Below are 20173 nucleotides of genomic sequence, written 5' to 3'. Positions count from 1 at the left end.
ACACCTGAGCCCGCAATCCTAGAGCTAGGAGAAAATAGGGGGCTGTGAACAGTCTAAGATATTGGTAAAGAAAAGTGAAAGCTAAGTTTAAAATTATCCTTGTAATCGGCGTCAAACCGTGAAAGGACTATATATCCTGGACAAGTGTTCTAAGCCCGACTTTTCTCATCCTAGGTTAAATCCAAACAGAGAATATGAGTTGTCATGGTAATAAACCCGGGATTTTCGAACGAAATAACATAACTTAATGTAAGATCGATGAACTTGTTTAAGTACAACTAAATAAACGCATTTTTACAATGTATGGAAAGCTCGATGCATTTCACAATAAGTTTTATACCCTATCTAATTTTAACACTGTTAAAAATAAATTTTTCAATCTCCATTTAAATGAGTCAACAGTCTGAAACACTGGCTGTTTACTATTTTCATGGGACAACCAGTCTGTTGACGGTTTGGGCGAATGGTACGCAAAAATTCAGGACTGGTAAATTTCGTCCCGGAATCGCTGCGTTTGCCTTTTGTACAATTCATTTCTATTTATCGGAAAACAGCCGCGAATGCCTGAAAGTGGTATCAAAGATGGCTTGAAGAAATGAAACACGAATTTTCCGTTGGAACATTCCGTCCCGGAACTGAGAACAGGACTACCTTTTCACGGTTGACACAGTGGAAAACTTTCCACTGGAACGACCCAAAAAGTCGTCTTTCATTTACTTTCCAAACGGATTTTCTCGAAACTTTTTGCAAATAGTACGGAAACAACTATTGTTTAATTATAACAGGTAGGTCGGCATTCCAGAGCTTTGATGCAATGACTGCTATTGAGATGTACCGGTCATCTTTTAAGTTTCGTTTCGTCTTTTTCATTAAGTGGGTCAAACTGAGTTAATCTCGATTTTGTCCATGAAGGTGTTTTACTGTTTTCACCTTGTGATTTTACTTGTACCTGAATTTTCGCTGAGCTCACGAGTTTTTAATGCCATTCAAGGAACTTTGTTCGCTTTCCATTATCACTATGATGTTAGTTTTTCATAACTGGTCGTGTTATTGATGAGGGGAGGGGGTTGTGGACAAAGTCTATTGAGAGCTGACCTTGGTTCATAAGTCGCCTTGAAGTTCCTGTCCGGGTTTGTTAACCAGCGTTTTAGTTTTTCATTGGTTTGTGGCTTCCGGCAGACTAGGAAAGTCTAAGCTTCCTGCCGATTGCAGCCATGTAGTTTCAGTGATACCAAAACAATCACCCACACCGAGTTTAACTTGTTTTTATTCCCACGGTCAGCTAACCCAAACATGTACAGCTTTGGCTATAAACAACGTTGCTATTTGACTTGTTAGAGAAGAAGAGTGAAATAGGAGTCGATAACGAGTGTTAAGAGTAGTTGCAGTAGAAGTCAACAAGAATGAAGACCCGAAGATGTAAATCAGCTTCCTGGTACCTCATCGTGTAGAGAGCGAGTTGCGCGAACACACCCCCACACTTCGAAGAATCTTTACTGTTAGGTTACCGTTTTAGTATTTTGAATAGACAGCTGGTTTAACAGCACGCTTGCTTTGTCTCATAACAATGTATAGCTGAGAATCGTCGGCGTATATCTTTGCATTAAAGCCGTGAGCCATGGATGAGCCGTGGGAGCAAAGGGGTAGGAGCCATAACTGACACAAGTTTCAGAAGATTAGTATCCATACCTCCCTCATTGTCTATAATGGTCGATTAACCTGCGAGCAAGCCCCAAACGGAGAACTTGCTCGCAGGCCGTAAGAGTCGAATTGCAAAATTTTCTAATGCTTAATCTTCCATTATATTAGTTCAGGAGCCGATTAGTTAACAAACAATTATTGGTCAGGATGAGGTTTTTGTGATATCCACAATAATCAAGGTCGAGGTAGGGATGACCCTTACCCAGACCTCATTGTCTATAATGGTCGATTAGCCTGCGAGCAAGCCCCAAACAGAGAACTTGCTTGCAGGCCGTAAGAGTCGAATTGCAAAATTTTCCGGGAAAAATTTTCTAATGCTTAATCTTCCATTATATTAGTTCAGGAGCCGATTAGTTAACAAACAATTATTAGTCAGGATGAGGTTTTTGTGATATCCACAATAATCAAGGTCGAGGTAGTTGTTATAGCCGAAGGCTGAGGCTGATGACCCTTACCCAGACCTTGATTATTCTGGATATCACAAAAACCGAATCTAATGTTTGTTTTATACATTGAACGAATCCTTTCTTTCTCGTTTCGACATATTAAAAATGTTTTCAAAGTTTGTGCCAACTCTTTCTTTTCCTCAGGTTCTCTCAGTTTTTTCTTTTTCACGCCGAGAGTCAGCAAACAGCTCCTTTGCCACCTTCGTCGACCTTTTTGTGTTTGTGAGTCCTTGTCTTCAACTACTTTTTCGATGTCTTGCTCGGTCAACGAAGGAAGTCATGTTTTGCTTTTTCACTGACGGAAAGCAGCACAAAGTGCGCGAACTTGACATGATTACCCTTAGAAATCATGCACCGCGGTCATACATGACATGATTACCCGTAACCTTGAGTGTCCTTGGTATGATTATTGTATAGTCTGCAGCTAGATGATGTCCCAAGCGCTGATTTCGAAAATTCACTGTACGCTTTCGGCCAATCAGGAAAGAGATAGTGAGTTGAATGTATAATAATACGTGTAATCGGCTCCTGATTAGTTTGAACACGATAATTGGACCCATCACAGTCAATCACTCACTAGTCTAATTAACATGAATTTCCAGTAGACACTGAAAAAAAAAACGAAAAAAATAAAAATAAAAATAAAAACCTCTTAAGACGCTTTCCAAGCTATTAAATTTCTGACTACGCATTCTATTTATAGGATGCATAGTTCAGGGTGCCTAGTAGCCTGCATCGTAGACGTAATTTAACCTCGGTTAACTTAGTCACGTCTGCCAAGCAGAGCCGATATCCTTGTTGTGGGCCCGCAACGGGCTCAACGAGTTACCGGAAGAGAACTGGAAGGGCGTTTCGAATTTTCTTTCATTTTGATTGGCAAATCGACAAAAAAAATAATCAAGCCAATCATGGCCCGCTCTCAAATCCTGGTACACGGTGGGGGACCAGTTCGGCGCTGATTCGCAGACGGACTTAGCCTGCGAAGCGCAGAAAAGAATTCGGAGGGAGAGAAGCGACGACCAGCGGAAATACGTCTGCGCTTCGCGGGCTAAGCAGGGGCACCCAACGAGAATTTAGTTCAAAACCACTTAAACATAGCATTGTTAAATGTATTTTAGTATTTAAACGGTAGATATAGGCATATTTTTATTCCCTAAAAATTTTTCATCTGTTCGGATTTCCAAGCTGAAAGTCTAGTGATCCGAAAATTATAGGGAACAAAACTTACCTTTTCGAAAATTTCAGCCAGAAAAAAGGCTCCCGAAAATTCTAGGTGACCTTTTAAGGGTAAAAATCCGTTAAAAATGGGCAATTATACCATTTTTTAGATGTTCGAAAATCCTAGGAGAGGCAGGCAAGCAAGAAATTTTACAACAAATGCTCCGAAAATTCTAGATCTCAAATCGTCTTCCGAACAGATATTTTCCGAAAATTGTCGTTGGGTGCCCCTGGAAGACGGTTAACCACAGTTTAGTTTCGTCTGTGGCGCACGCTAGGTGCATAGCTGCTCATCTTTTGTTCTCAAACTCATTAATAATTCATTAAGAAAATACAAAGGAAATTAATGTTTAATGAGTGTTTGGAAATCGGATGAAACACTGCTTAGTATTTGCATCCTTAATTTCTCCTTCAAAAATGATTTTGTTTGAGAAGAGATATCAAACATTCGACACAGTGTTTCATCACCAGATGAAACACCTCGAAGTTCGTCAAAAATACTCCGCTGCGCGTCGTATTTTCAACTCTCTTCTCGGTGTTTCAATGAAACACTCGCATCTCATGTTTGATATATTACAGAAAGAACAGGAAATTAAAACTTTATCATCGACAAAAACAGAAAACCAAATAGAAGAAATGTAAATAACGCCAAATGTTTACACAATTTTTAGGATCGTTAGTAATACGTGTTCGAGTTCCATGCAAAAGGCTCGACTATAAAGACCCCAAAAGACGGTAATGGTGGTGTATGCAGATGAGTTGAACAATATCACCCGTTGTCTCTGGTCGTAGGTGTGAGAATCTGTCGCAAACAATAGATGTTGTCCAGGGAGACACCTTATTGTAATGCAAAACATTATAAAGCCAGTTCTCTTGGGACCTTGCAGGCTTTATGCAAATGTTTTATTCCGATGAAGGCTCATGCCATGTCCGTTGTGTTCACCAAACAGTTCAAATAAAATCGAACTGCTCGGTTTATTAGTAGAGTGTGGTTTCAGCCACCATGAACATCGACTTTGTTCCGTCGCCGTTGGCTTCATCTCCTGAGTCTGTGAATGGGTTTTTCTTTGAAATGGAGCCACTGCTTTCCCAACCAAACAACCTTTTTGTAGCAGCGGCAAACGGGCAAGTAGATGACATTCGTTCTTATTTATCGACAACGAAAAACAAGGCAGACATATTGGACCAAAACGGTGAAAGCGCTTTACACCACGCGGCGAAAATGAACAGAATTGGAGTTATAGACTTTATGATAAAAGCTGGTGCAACCGTCGATATGTTCAGCAAAGAAGGATTCTCTCCACTCCATATAGCTGCAAAGTAAGTGTATCAATACTTATTTCAAAACTCTATAAAGCTATAACAAGCCGTTAGGTTAGCAGTAACTGAAAGTGACGGGGTTACACTGTCGGCCGCGTAGAATGAGCTTAGAATGACTCTGAACGTGACTGGTTACAGTAAATCTCTTGATTACGTTTCAGTTTAGTTCGCTCAGTTAGTGATCCTAACTGTGCTAACTGGAACTCTATTCACTCAGAGTAACCCTGAGCTATTTTAAAAATTACTAACCTTACGGAGTCATTCGATGTCTGGCCGCCGTCGGCCTCCGTTCGCTGTCAATTACTCCTGCTGACCGTCGTATAGGCCGGTCTTAGTAGCCGAATTAATTTCTGTCATTTCTCTGGTAGCAATGAAAAACAGAGTTGACTTCCTTATGTAACAAGCACGCTTATTTGGCTAAATTCAAATTAAGTGAAAGGAGTCTAAAAATCGATGGGGAACTATGTCCAGGAAGGTCGAAAAAGTTTGTAAAGTACGCGACTGGGACGACGACAGACAACGGCTCCCAAATTGCAAATGAGCTCGCTGAAAACTCTGAGTTTTGCCGGATAACTTGTTTTTTAAAGCAGTATATTGTTTTTGATTCAAAAAATCATCGTTTAAGCAACTACTGTAAGCCTTATGTTTAACCAACTAACGGCAAATCATCATATCCGCACCGATTCAATTCATTGTAGAATAGAATCAACTCTAAGTAAATTTTTGCGAAGTAAACCCATATTCAGATAAGCAAAAGCAAACAGAAACTTGTTAGGTCAAATTGACAACGTTTTATTTAGACCAATCTGTAACGTAAAGGATAGTAACTGGTCTTAGATTACGATATCAACCGCTCTGTGAAGTTGGCTACCTTTTTGTAATGCTACCCGCTTTTAGAGGATGTTTTATAGCAACTTTTTTCTTTTTTGCAACGTAGTTTTCTAATTATTATCGCTTCACCTGCAAACCCAGCAACAGGAATTATATCTCATGAATTCAGAATAACTCACTCACAATTGCAAGTTACATTTCACAGCTTCTAATTCATCTTTTTGCGATTCAAACACATTGCGACCGGTGCTAAAAGAAATAATAATTTTTATTAAAAACCCACACCTGTTTGTTATTACTTTTACTGATGATTTTTTAGTGTGAATCTGGTAAGTGCATTTATTTTACAAGTTTAACAGAAATTCATCTGTTGTCCCCTTTTTTACCGCAAAATGAAACATCGGTTGGGACAACACGATGTCACGCCGCGAAAGTTTAGTACTTTTTCAATAAAAGATAATTATTTCGTAACATGGCTATTTAACAATTGTTCCTCGAGCCCGAATGTTTATTTACTCTCTATTTACTCAGAGGCCATGAGGGCGAGAGGAATAATTGTTTTAGTAAAATCCAACTAGTTGGCCAAAAATATCGAGACAAAACAACTTTAGCGATAGTTATAGCTAGACTTTTTTGCCCCCCCAAAACCGGCGCTTTTCGCTACTAGTGGGCTATAACATATAGCCTAGTAGTAGCTCAACCAATCAGAACGCAGCATCCACTAGTTGGATTTTACTAAAAGGATATAACCATTTTAAAAGTTTTAATTATTATAAATAGAACAGCTTTCTTGTTGCGTGTCTGCTTACTCGTCAGGCCTGTAGATGGTCACGTAATTGAAGCTGTTTGTTTTAATGGATTATGTATATGAGCTATTTTCTTTTGTTATTTTGTGCGGCAAAATATTGATTCTTCTGAAGGATAGAAAATTTAAACGTTGAACATCTGATTATCATTACAAGTGGAACCGAAAACTTCGCAATAATGGTGCAGATTAGGAGAGTAACTGTAATGCACCTAATTACCGCAGCTTTTCAAACCCCTCACAATTGAAATGTAAATATTTGCTCAGTTAAAACCCTCGTGCGTTCATTTCAATAGGGACCTTACGAAACCACGACGAAGACGGCAACGGGAACCTCAAAACAAAAATAGGTTTAATGAGCAAAACAACAACTCTGCACGTGCATCACGCTTTTTTGTACATTTCGTTGCCTTCACTGCACAACTACGACATGAAATGACCAAATTTTAAGTTAACTTGGGAACGGGAACGGGAACGTCAAGACGATAAATTCTACCATCTGTCTCCGAACCGCGTTCCCCTCTCCTCAGCTCCAGCCAAAATCCCCGTCTTTTAAGTAACAGGGCGAATTGCGATAATCGCGAAAAAGTTTAAAATGATGCGAAGTCTGTTTTTCAGCGACGTTTTCATGGACGTCGCCGTTGTCGGATCGTAAGGTCCCTAATCTGACTTGGGGCTGCAGTGTATTTTGCGGAAAAGCAAGAGTTTGTACAGCTTACTATACTAATGCCTTAACAAGCTTCAACTCCACATTTCAGGCTCTAAGGTGAGGCCGGGGCTTGCTCACGTCCTTCTAGGGCCAACTTTACAAGATAATATAGAGTGAGATCTAGGCACTAGACTACTTTCTGTTCTAGCAATCGGCACCCCAATCAAGAAAATATTTACACAATTTCCCCTGACTTCATCACTATTCATAAAAAAACTCTGCGTGTTAAAAGCTTTTTTACAGCATGCTCTGCCTAGTATTAAAGAGAAGTTGGTCTATATTCTCTCCTGCCTCCAGAGGTCGTTTTCCTCGCACATGAGGCGATTATCACACACGCTCCCGTATTTTGCTTGCTCAACAATACCTGAGAAAAATAAGGGCCGGAACAAATAAAAGACTATCTTTTATTTCACTAACTTGCGCTTCCTAAGTTGAAGTTATAATCAATGCAAGTTTCTTGCTCCAGGCAAACAATAGGGCTGAGCGACTACTGAAGAAAAACAGCTGAGAAATCAAGAGGCGTTTTTCTTCAGTTTATTTGTCGACGTTTAGAAGTGATGCAAATGTAAAATTTCTTTATACAACCTGACTGGAAACAGAACAGAATTGTGAAGAAAATATCAAAAGAGCCAACTTGCCTCACGAAGAGAAGGTTTTTGGATTTTCATTGAAGCCTTCAGTTGATTTCATTTGCATTCTATTTAATTGTATTAACAATTAGATATTGCGCGAAGAAACTCAAATATAGTGATAAAAATATGCTTATCAAGGTGAACATCAGAGACTAAACAGTCCCTCAGGATTGTAGCGCGGGTGAGCATGTAACGTGCGAGCAAGCGAGGCAAACGCGCGAGAGAGAAGAAGGAAAAGGACACACACACTGATGTTAAACTTTTCATAGTCTAACATAAAGTTGTTTTATGCTGAGCTTGCATTTCTTATCCAATAGATTCAACTCATTAGAAGCTCTTGATGCTCTGTTAAAGGTAGGATCCTGGCCAAACACTGCTGCTAAATACAGCGGTTGTACAGCGCTTCACCTTGCTGCTCGATTTGGCCATAAGGAGATCATCCATCGCCTTCTGAACGAAAAAGGTTTGGACACTGAAGTCACTGACCAGCAGGAAATGACGGCTCTTCACATAGCGATCAGTCGGGGATATCAGGAGATTTGCCAAGAGCTCCTTGACAACGGAGCTAGTGTTGCCAAGACAACTTCAAAGGGACGGACGTCTCTTCATCTAGCGGCAGCGAGTGGTAGCACCGATATCGTAGCACTAGTTATAAAGTCGGGTACGTACAAAGGGTGAAAACTTAACCTGCGATCAAGCGTTCTTTTTCCTTTTTTTTTTTTCGGCGGGGATCGGAAGAGAGACGGGCAAAGGCGAAAAAAGGGAAAGGATCGCCTAATGGCAGGTTAGTTCAAAGTTAGTTAACTTTAGCATCGGGCTTTGTTCGCTGGCTTTTTTGCTGGTTTCACATGAAACGAAGTCGGAGTGGAAGTTGTTTTCAGAGGCGTATGAGCATAATGATCTAGACCAGTGTAAGCGTTGCGATTCTGCTTACAAGTCCGTCAATTCACTAGAGAAAACTAGTTCGTCCGTCGGAGACTCGAGCAGAAGCGGAAAACCTAAATCAATAAATCGCAAAGCGTAAAACATTGAGCATTGTTATCGGTTTAGTCCGGTTTTCACTTACTTCGCGTTAGCGAAGGAGTCATAAGCAAAGCAGAGTCGGAAGAAAAAGAAAACGTTCCGATTCTTCAGACTCCACTGCACCGCTTATGGCTCGGTTTTTTGAGTTTTCATTGGTTATATGCACTCTTAACGACTCTGCTTACGACTTCGATTAAGTCGCTAGTGAAAACTAGCCTTAGATAAAATAAGTTCAAATATAACACAGTCCTCAATAAAAATCGAAAGAACTGTTGCCATTTGTTGTCAGTTTTGTATGGCGGAGCTTCCATTGATCAGACAACATATTTGTTGAATCCTTTTTGTTTATTTTTTTCTTGCTTAAAAGAAATTTTTCCTACGTTGTTTAGCTCGAAAGAAATTTGTCAGTTACCCTGGAAACGCTATACAGTCTTCAAAAGACGTCCCTGAGTTGATCCAGTTTATTAACCAGAGAGACGCATGTGAGAACTCGGTCCTGCATATCGCTGTGCAAAGGGGTACCTCGTCTATGTGTCTGACCCTTCTACAGCATGGTGCTGATGTCAATCTAGAGAATAAGTGCCTTCACACACCTTTGTACGTGGCAACAATCCAAAAAAACAGAGAGATTCTGGAATTGCTCATCCAACGAGGTGGAAACACGGATCACACAGATTATAAGCAAAAGGCGCCTTTGCACAGGTATGTTCAAAAGGTGCCAGAATTATTATTTCAGTGAGAAAATAATGGTATCGGCAAACGTCTTGCTTCTCTGGGAAAGACTTAATACATGGTGTACAGTTTTCTCTCTTTGCGAACTGTCATGATCAGGCTATATTTCAATGGTTTCTTTCTATATACTTCCTACAGTCGAACCTCTTAACACCGGCTTCCTAAGGGAAAGCGGTAAGTAGCCCTTTTTGAGATGTCGCGGTTCGTAGTGGCTCTACTACATTACAACTTCTGCAAAAACAATATTGCGCACCTCGAAAAAATTGTCCAGTATTTTGCATTGGCAAAGTGTTTACCCCGTAAACTGCGTTAGATGGACCGGGAGAAATAAGAGGAGACTAACAAGTACAACTTCTGGACTTTTAAGTCCTAAAGAGGAATGGCCAAAGGCTAAGACTGCTGAACTATAAAGGCCTTAAATAGAAAGATGCGTGACATACCGTAAGAATAAACTCGATTACTTTAATATTCTAAAAGTCGAAAAACAGTCAGACCACTACTAGATGAATTTAGAGATATTCTTTGAACCTAATTATCCACTGTTCGCAGCACTTCATAGATATTCTCTGTCATAGCACAGTAACGTCATTTCAGCAACTCTAGCCCATGATTTCTTTTTGGTCTACCGGTCCCAGTCTTCTACGCATTTCTCTCCACATTTACAGTGCGCGTATCGCGAGCCGAGATAAAGAATACGTCATGACTTCCATGGTGAGACTTGACTGTGACACAAAATATCATACACGGGACCGCTGAAAAGTTTGAAGTTTCAGTCAATACACCTAATAAAGTACTTCAGTTTATCTTACTGTATAACATGAGATGGGTAATAAAGTATTTAAAGCCGAAACTGATAACGTTTTACTTTCGTTCTATACGCGTAATTAGTGCGGCCTCTTATGGAAATCCAGCGTGTGTCGAGCTTCTTTTGAGGAACTCCGCAGCCCGAGATCCTAAGGACAAAAATGGGATGACACCTTTTCTATGTGCAGTAGCAGCCGGCCAGACCAAGTGTGTTGAGGTGCTTTTGGATTGTGGAGCAGATATAGCAGCTCGTGATAACTTTCAAAGATCCTGCATTCATCTGGCAGTGGAAAACAAAAGAGAGGACGTGCTTAAGATGTTGCTAGAGAGGTCTGGGTCAGGACTTATCAATGTCCCGGATATGTATGAGCGGACTGCACTTCATTATGCTGTGTCATCTTCCAAGATACGGGTAATAACGAATAAAACTGAAACTAACGGGTAGAACATGCAAATAGATTCACACTTGAATTCTATTACCTCAGCATAGACAACATACAGTACACGAGTGGATAGGGTCCAGGCTTCGGTTGTTCAAACGTTGGATAGCACTATCCAACGGATAAATCGCCATCCAGTAAAATAATTTTAGGGAAATCAATTGCTTTTTAATTATCCAGTGGATAAAGATTTATCCTTTGGACAGCGTAATCCACCTTTTGAACAACTGACAGAAAAACTGAGAAAGAGCCAAGATGAAGTAGTTGATTAAATTTACATTTAGTTTTAAGTTTCTAGTTTTATTTGTTTGTTTGTTGTTGTTTCTGTTTTGTTGCTGTTGCAGTTGTGTTTTCCATTCAACGTCATTTACAACACCTTGGTATGAGTTGTTTGTCTAGAAAGGCCATTTAATTTTTCCTTCAATCAGTAGGAAGATTTGCAACTTGGCTTTCAAAAGTGAAATAAGGACCCGGGTTCTTTGTGTTTCTTGAAGTGTTCAGTTCAAAAGAATGCCAACCAACGGCATGGCAAAAAACCAGGACTTTGACAGATAAAACTAGGTTTGATTCCATTCGAGTTCAAATAACTCCTATTTGATAGTAAATTAAGTTTTAACGTCTTTTCAAATTACCAGCTGCTCAACATTTTGTTGGAGAAGAAAGCAAATTGCATGCTTAGAGACGCTGCTGGAAAAACACCACTGGACATTGCAGCTGAAACTGGAATGGTCCGTCATGTCGAGGCTCTAGCTAAGGCTTCACTAGCCAGTCTTGGTCAAAGAGATGCGGATAACAGAACACCCATGCACTTCGCGGCACTGAATGGTAAAGGGTAGGTGTCCTGCATGTTCCGTGGTAGATACTATTGGGATGACCAAAATTGTTGTCATAAGAAATAAACACACGCGCGCGCATTTTTGAATAGTTTTTTCTTCGAGATTTAAGGTTTGGCAGGGACATGTTTTAAGAATAAGTTATCTTTAAAAAGTAGGTGCTTCTTGAGATGAGTTGAGTAAAATTAATTGAATAAATTGCAGAAAAAGTATAAATATGGATTCAGCTCCCGCAACTCCAATCTCACCCATCCCGTCCCCCAGAGAAAGAATGGCTCGTTCACTTGCTTTAATTTGCAGTTGAAACTATTTATCAGGGTTTGAAAATAACCTAAATTCAGGCGTGTCCTTTTGAGGAAGCAGCTCTCGCATTTTGCTTGCATGATTTAGTTAGAGGATAGCTTGTCTGAACCTTGTAAGCTTTTAAAGTTACTTACCCAGCAAGAAAATACTTGTCGGCTAGACTATTCGAACGGGCCATTTTACAAGCCCTGTATATAATCTACGAATGCTTTGTTCACAGTAAAATAAAGTCGTCGCGCTGTTCCGAAACATTTTTTTACGTACACACGTCGAGGTTGAATTCAGGGTTATGAAAATTGGATGCACGTTTCATTATCACTCATCTCTTACTATTTTCTCGTAGACAAGTCTGTTCAATTCTTGTTCAAATGGGCGCAGACGTCAACGCCACAGACTCTTACGGCTGGACTCCACTTTTGTTCGCTGCAAAAAACGGCTCAGCCGTTGTGCTACGAAACCTTCTAGAAATGAATGCCAGCATTGATCATGAGGACCAGTCAGAAAATACAGCACTACTCATATCGTCGGCTAGGGGTCACGTGGAAGCAGTGCAGCTTCTTTTAAACAGACAAGCAAGTTTGAAACCTGCTGCTGACGGGTTAAACTGTTTGGATGTGGCGATTGAAAATCAGCAAGCGGACGTTGTGATGACTATCATTACAAATCCCAGGTAACATCTATTTTGCGAATGAAATTAGAAATAACGGCGCTACTGAAATGAAAAATCAAATTGGCTATTTTGCAGTGAAAACGTTTGATCAATCTTAGATTAACTCTAATTGTCAATAAAAATGCTTATTTTCCATCAAAAGTTGTTGTTATCGGGGCGAAAAGTAAGGTATAGGTAAGTGCTTCAAAAAAGGAAATATTAAGCCCCCGAAATTCTCGGCGGAAGACCACGCGAGTGACGTCACATGGTTGACATCACAGAAGCGAAGGTCTCTTTCGTCCCTTTGGAGTTTACAGTAAACATCAATTGTTCATATCATTCTTCACGGAAAAATGTCTAGTTCAGACGATAACAGTAAGGCTATACTCACACTGTACCGGAAAGCTCTCGCGCTGGTACGAAAACTATACCGGATAGGACTTCTGTCTTCTTGAGATCCGACGACGGCGACGGCACCGAGAACGTCAAAAAAGCAATAAGTTTAATAACCAAAACAACAGTTTTGCACGTGCATTACGCTTTTTTGTATATTTCTTTGCCGTCACTGCATGCACGACTACGTCGTGAAAATGAATAATTTTACATTTTACAGAGGAAATACTCGACTGAAGCGACAACGAAATTTCCTCTCTCTTTCTGAACTTGGATATGGTTCTTAGGAATTCAACTTTAGGAGGGTTCACCAACATTTGACAAAGTTAGTGACGTGGAGTAACCGCGATGGAGATTGAAAGAACTCGAACTTCCTTTTTCAGCGAGGTTTCGCTGCCGTTGCTGTCCTCGGATGTTAAAAGTCTTAATAAACCATTGGAGTGCAGTTTGAGGCTTGAAAATTCTTGACGAAAACATAGTTTTCAACAACTAACAATAAGAATAAGGATAAGGATAAGAATAATAATGGTCTTATTTCACATAAGATAAAGATACGTTTCCTATGTTACAATTGTCATGAATAATACATAATGAAATAAATAACTGGAATAATCGTTAAATCCTAAGTAACTATCTTGTAATAAGGTTGTGTGTAAATATTTTCAAATTTATTTACAAAAGTAGACATGAAACGTTCAGTATTTATCTCAGGCAGAGCACATTTTTTTTTACGGAGATTGTAAGAATAGACTTTTCTCTGACGGATTGTATGGAAAGAGCGGGTGATTATTTATAGAGGATACTTTCTTAAAAATTTTTACAGTCTTGCTTTTCTAAGAGATCCCAGATTTGCTAGCTCTTTACTTGTCACTGCCTTTAGCAAAGTTTAGGTCAGTTTTTATCAAGAAAAGTGAGTTGACTTTGAAATCTTTCCATCTGAGACATTAACTGAGTTAGCTGAGAAATTATTAGTAAGAGCGTACTCCACTACCAGTTGAATTTTTCCTAGCTGCTATACGCACCTATAAACTGCGTGAGAATCAGAAATCGTTAATCAGTTTTGTATTTTTTATCGATTCTTTTTATGTGTTTGCAGATGGAAGGAGGTGTTGTCAGCGAAAGGCCCAGATGGTGAAAACCGTATGGGAAAGCTGATCCGTTGTTTTCCAGATGCCGCCAAATTAGTCATGGATCGGTGTATCCATTGGTCTCTCACTCAACGATCTATCACGTATGATTTTCGTCTTCTCGATCCAGGCCCTGACGATCAAAGTGGAACCGACCATAAACCATTTTTTGGCCCTATGGAAATGGTGAAGGGAAAACAGAAAGACCTTCTGTGCCACGATCTCTGTCGAAAGCTATTCAAAATTAAATGGCACACGTACGGATGGGGTGTTTATTGGACAAATTTGGGTTTATTTGCATTCTTTCTTTTCCTTATGACCTATTTTATGTTGACCCAGCGACAGGGTATTAAGTTCCACAAGACGATTGGTGACCCGGACGACATTTTTGAGAAGAAAAACGCCTTCAACGAATTGATCCCAATTCTGATTCTGATATTTGCTTCATTCCACCTGATCAAAGAACTTTACCAGATAGCAACTCAGCGAATCGTGTACTTCAAACAGCTGACAAACCTGTTAGAGTGGGCACTATACCTGTTCACCGTGATCTTTATGCTGCCTCACGTATTCACCGGACTGACAAGTCTTAGAGGAGATCCCAATGTTACATGGCAGATGGGAACAGTTGCTGTCTTTCTAGGCTACATGAATCTCATATTGTTCATGCAGACTTTGGACTATGTTGGCATCTATGTCACCATGTTCTTTCAAGTTGCATTGACGGTGCTTAAGTCCATCAGTCTCTTTGCTTTGTTTGCCGTTGCTTTCTCTGTTGTCTTCTACATACTGTTCAAGGAACAGGTAATACCTAAATAGTCAAGTAGCAGTTAGCCTGAGCCACAGACGGAACCAAAATTCTTAAAGTCCGTCTGCCGGAAACAGCGCAACAATCCTTGCTTTGGACCCCCAACTGTGTACCAGGATCTGAGTACAAGCCATTATTGGCCTTCTAAAAATACCATCTGCCAATCATGTTGAAGGGAAATCAGAAAGGCATTTCCAGTAATTAGTTGAGTCCGTTGGGGGTCCAAAAAAAGGATATCGGCGCTACTTTGCAGAGTTTACCAACAGGACCTTTCCAACCTGGGTTAGAGTACGTCTGCAACGGAGGCCTAGTAGTAAAATCTTCTAAACGTTGTTGATAGTTAGTTAGTTTTAATCTGAAAAAGACTGAATGAGCACAAAAAGTTCATTTCAATATGGGAGCATCAACAGTAGACTGGTTTTTCAAACATTCACTGGTAATTTTTTGCCCCCCAAAAATTCATCGCACAGGAGATAAGGATAGCTCTATCCACAATAAACAACAAACGTCATTTAGAAGTGAAACAAGAAGTTTGGAAATCTTATTACCGGGTGGTTGAAGTTGAAAACGTCCTTTTTGCTCCAAGAAAATCCAGCTTTGCCTCTTTGCTCCAAAATTAATCCGTCTGAAAAAGTGTGACATTCACGTGATTTGTACAGTCGAACCTTTAGTAACTGCCACCTCTCCACAACGGCCACCACAATACAACGGTAATATTTTTTGGCGGGCTGTCCATGCATTCACTCTCGTTTCAACCTCTCTACAATGGCTACCTTCTTCTGTCCCCAGTATGGCCGTTGAAGAGAGGTTCAACTGAATTACCATTATCACTCTGTTGATTTCAAAAAGTAAATACCATTTTAAAAAGTTTCCAAAATATTTAACATTTTTCACACTATTTTTCAGGATGCGTTCGACACATACGCTATGTCGCTTATGAAAGTGATTGTCATGACAACGGGGGAACTTGATTATTCTACCATGCTGGTGGACAGCTTAGACGCAACAAATTCTGCTGACGATGCTCCTCTGCTGCCCTACCGGGAGTCATCTTACCTGTTCGTAGCGCTATTTATTTTTGCCATGACAATTATTTTAACGAATCTTCTGGTAAGTAATAAGTGTTAATGACAAGAGGTGGATATTTGCCTCACCGTTGTTTACTTGCTGAGCACCATTTACAGACGAAACATCGAATTGACTGGGACTCTGCGACATGTATAACGTATTCTACAGACTACTATCAACGTCTTACTTTAGAGAGCTGGTTTACTAACTTAGAACAAACGCCACTGAATCGTAGCCAACAGTTACCAGCGCCGTACAAACGACTTATTGACGAGATCAAGCAAAACTAACTACGAGAGGACGACTGCGGAACTGACAATTTGACTAACAATAGACGACTGCTTAACTGTGACAATAGACGGATCGAAACGCACCAATTACTGATTACGAGTCTTCATAGCCGATAACATCACGGCTTAACTCACAGACGACCAATAACATCGCAACGTAATTGACCAATCAGATCAATAACCAGAGTATAATACCATCAACTGACGTGATACATCTCACTTTGACTCTGAAGATGACTGCCGCACAGGTTGTCGAAACGTCAGTCACTGACAACAACAGTCCCATTCAGGACTACGTTCACCCGGACGATCAAACTCAACCTACTTTTGAAATGACTCCTGGGTTCAGACCTTTCACATTGTTTACTCAGTTTTATATAGGAATTAGGACACCTGAAGAAGGATCATGAGGTCATCCTTATATTAAGATTTCTCCTTACAGATAACCCACCCAGCCCAGGAAAGATTGGCCACACCCCTACTCACCCTTACTCATTTCAAAAAGTGGTGTGGGTTCTTTTACGTCCCCGGCTCAAGAACCAGATAAGTGCCGAGTGCTGTGAGACGGGGACTACTGTTTTTCGTCCTTATCCGAGAAGACTAGAAAGTTTAACCGTTTGCAGATTTTATTACAAAGACAATAAAAATTTTCTTCTCAGGTAAAAAAGACCCTGAGAACCGAGCTTGGTATAACATAAGCCGACTGAGTTAGTCCTGGGCAAACCTTACTTTGGTGCCGATGTTTTTTACGTCAAGTGGGACTTGGCGGCTGCAAGAGGAGTGCTTCGAGCGAGTCTCCTTGTCCTTCACACATTTCGTAATTAATCAATGGCTTCTTTATAATTTTACTTATACAGTCCCATAGTCTTAACTTTCATTTAAATTTAGTAGTGAGTCACTTAGTTTAAAAACGAAATTTAAACTGCTTGAGAGGAATTTTCATGCGAAACTGTGTGCTAATATATTGAGACCATCGTGATGTGTCACTTCAGGTAAACAGCTTACTAAGGGATTTGCGACTTTATCATTTGCCCATACAGTGGACATAATTTTGATCAAGGCCAAATAACAGGAGCTTTATGAAGGCGTTAATCATTCTTTGGTGTTTTGGTTTACAGGTCGGTTTAGCTGTGGGCGACATAGAAACAGTTCAGAAAAATGCTTTCCTTAGGTACAAAGGAAAGGTCGTAGACTTCATCACTGGCATCGAAAGAAAATTTCCAAAGTGGATCACGCGTCGACTCTACCGGCCTGAGTTGACAGTCACTGGGCGCAAAGTGGAAAAAAAGATTACTTCACAGTGAGTATATTGTTAATAATTCTTCAATCATTTTTGAGTACTCAAGAAGGTTACGAATTTTATATATGAGTAACTAGGCACCAGAGGAATTACACGCGAAAGTTATTATTAATAAGTCGTTTACAAGAGCCATAATAGTCCTATGGTCGTTTACCATGTCTCTCCGGCGTAAATCTTCAAGGCATGTCTGTCCTGTACACTTGAATTTTGTAAACAAATTGACGAAGTTTGCCTAAAGCAGGTATTTACCATCAAAAGCTCTCAACATGCGGTTTTTATGTCATCTTCGTTGAGGACCTTTTTCGAGTCCTCTAGGATTCCTCAACTTGTCGCCAGAGTCGAACGTCCCCTCGATGCCGGCAGTATTTGCAAACTTCAATAACCCTGTTGCCTTTCTGGGGCGAGGTTATGCGTGATAGTAAGCCCAAGTCATCACAGAACCGCTCATTGGCATGCTGCTGGGCAACATCTTAGAGATTTGAAGGCAAAGTCGTCGTAAAAAAAGTTCGAAAAAATGTATTTACATTTGGGTTTATGTTGACGTTGGAGCAGGTACACGGGTTGATGACTCTAGCATCATAATAATCTTATCACGAAAATGCCAGACGATGTTGACAATGTTGGTGGGTGGAGGGGGGAGGGTACTAGGGAGGTACATGTATAGAGAAGCACATAGATGTTTTCATTAGGGTGGAACTTGGTATAGAATTCAGTCATGTTGCTTAATTATATTAATATAAGTATTAAGTATTAATATAAGGCAAGAGAGGACTCTCTTGTATAAGGATACTTTAATTGTGTAACTGAGCCAGTGGTTTAACCAGACCATCGAAAATGGGAACTGCTGTTTTCTAATACATCTGGTATTCTGCCAAAAAAAAAACTATGTGGTTTATTGGTGTTGAAGTAGATCAAGAGACGAGTGCACCCCCTCCTAAAAAAAAATCCTGGATCCGCCCCTGTTATTGTATTCCTGTTTGATGTGTTTAACACCATGCAGTTTGATGAAATGATGTATATAGTGCCTGCATGTGCTGAAAAAACATGCTTTGGTCTCACAGCTCAATGGCAGTTACCGCCTAATGTTTTTCCCTTTATTTAAAACTTATTAACGCAAATTTATTTGCTTCTCAGAAAATTTACATTTAAAGACAAAGACCTCATGGATGAAGACAGCCAGAGGTCCGTACAAGAGGATGATGAGAAATTAGACATACTCACCAAGGAACTAGTAAAGGCTAAACAACGGCAAACATCGATCATTGAGACTATGCAGGACCATAGGAGCATCCTTTTGGCTGTGGCAGCTAGAGTGGGTGTGGATACTGGCGGTTATGGTAATGATCAAGCCAGACGGGATGTCAACCTCTAGGGTGTAAAATTTTACCTGATATCAGTGAAGGCTGCCGATTCCTACATACCAGCGCTGTCTGTCAGTTTCTTAGTTTGTCCTATATCTTTTTTTTTTTTTTGCGGCTTCATGTCAATAGGAAACAAAACTGACCTTCAGCTAGTCAAGTAATGAGCTTCATTGGCTTCAAAGATCGATTGTTAGTTAGAGCTTCGCTCCTTTAAAGCGAGTGTGTGTCAGTCAGTCAGTAAAGCTACGGTAAAACGAGAATCCAAAACGTGCAACTTGAATTGCAATTATGCTGCTATACGAGTTGAAAAGCGATGTTTTACAAATCTGTCTTGCAATAAATTAAGTTGGAAAAGTAGAAGTACTCTCTACTTTTTAAACAACTTTTCGCAACCTACAACAAACCCGATTAGGCAGGTTTGATTCCTATGGCCAGACTAAACGCGCAACAGTCGCTATTCAACTAGTTTAGCAGCATAATTCCAAAACAAGTTGTACGTTTTTGTTACCTGTTTCACCGTAGCTAAAGCTATGTGGGAAACAGGGTTTGAATGGCTATGAACGTAGAGTATCTGTCCGCTTAGCACCATCACCTGGTTCAGGTGCTTTTGCATGCCATACATTTAATAAAATTTACAAATGTAATGAATTTAAAGCCCAATAGATTTCTTTGTTGAAATGTCGATCCTCTCTGGGTGGCTTCCTTGATGTTGGGGATGGTAGTTAGTGCCCGTTGCGCAGACGTAGCCTTTGAAATTTGGCGCCGGGAGTGTTCAGATCTCCGATGTGTCTTCTTAGCGACGAAGCCACCGTGCTAAGACTTAAAATCTGAGTTTCTCCCAATCTCCTTCCCAATTGCCGCCAAAGACTCCAGCAGTCGCCCACCTATCCTGCCAGTTACCTAGTCGGGATAGCTCAGTGGTCGACCTTTCAATATGGGCTGGGAAGTAGGGATGTGATGCGACACTGATGTTTTTGGGAAACTTATACTACACTCAATAGTTGTTATTTTTGTAGCAGCGACGTTATTTTCACAGACAACTGGTTAAAAGATAAGGTCAGTTGCTAATAATGCTGCAAACAGTTTAACAATAATTTTCGCCATTTCAAATACAGTAAAAGACCTTTCAAGTGTTTTGCAAATAATATCACAAATTCAGGGCCATAACAGAAAAAGTTTGGGAATTTATAGTTAAGAAATGCAAAAAAATCTAACCTAATATGTGCGTTGAAAGCCTCGTTCCCACCGTTCGCGGCGAGCCGTGTGGAGCTCAAGGTGATATGACACGGGACGATTCGCAATGTTAGGACAATATTGCAGCCATTTGAAACAACTAACTGTAACAACAATGTTGTAACGCTGTGTTGCGCTAAAAATCGT

The 20173-nt window shown here is 40.2% G+C and overlaps 1 protein-coding gene across 1 annotated transcript; it reads left to right on the top strand.

Annotated features, from left to right (window-relative positions):
* Positions 1-4289: 4289 nt before the first annotated feature.
* Positions 4290-19441, top strand: LOC140951083 (transient receptor potential cation channel subfamily A member 1-like). Its single transcript, XM_073400307.1, has 10 exons — positions 4290-4685; positions 7980-8323; positions 9075-9387; positions 10306-10633; positions 11297-11493; positions 12141-12467; positions 13936-14770; positions 15681-15884; positions 17251-17432; positions 18567-19441. Exons 1-10 carry the CDS (start codon positions 4369-4371, stop codon positions 18802-18804), a joined length of 3285 nt encoding a protein of 1094 aa, XP_073256408.1. The 5' UTR covers positions 4290-4368; the 3' UTR covers positions 18805-19441.
* The last annotated feature ends 732 nt before the right edge of the window (positions 19442-20173 follow it).

The sequence above is a fragment of the Porites lutea genome, chromosome 1 (assembly GCF_958299795.1).
Source record: "Porites lutea chromosome 1, jaPorLute2.1, whole genome shotgun sequence".
Classification (NCBI taxonomy): domain Eukaryota; kingdom Metazoa; phylum Cnidaria; class Anthozoa; order Scleractinia; family Poritidae; genus Porites; species Porites lutea.
Note: the sequence above shows the minus strand (reverse complement) of the source record. Positions and strands in the feature narration are given on the sequence as shown.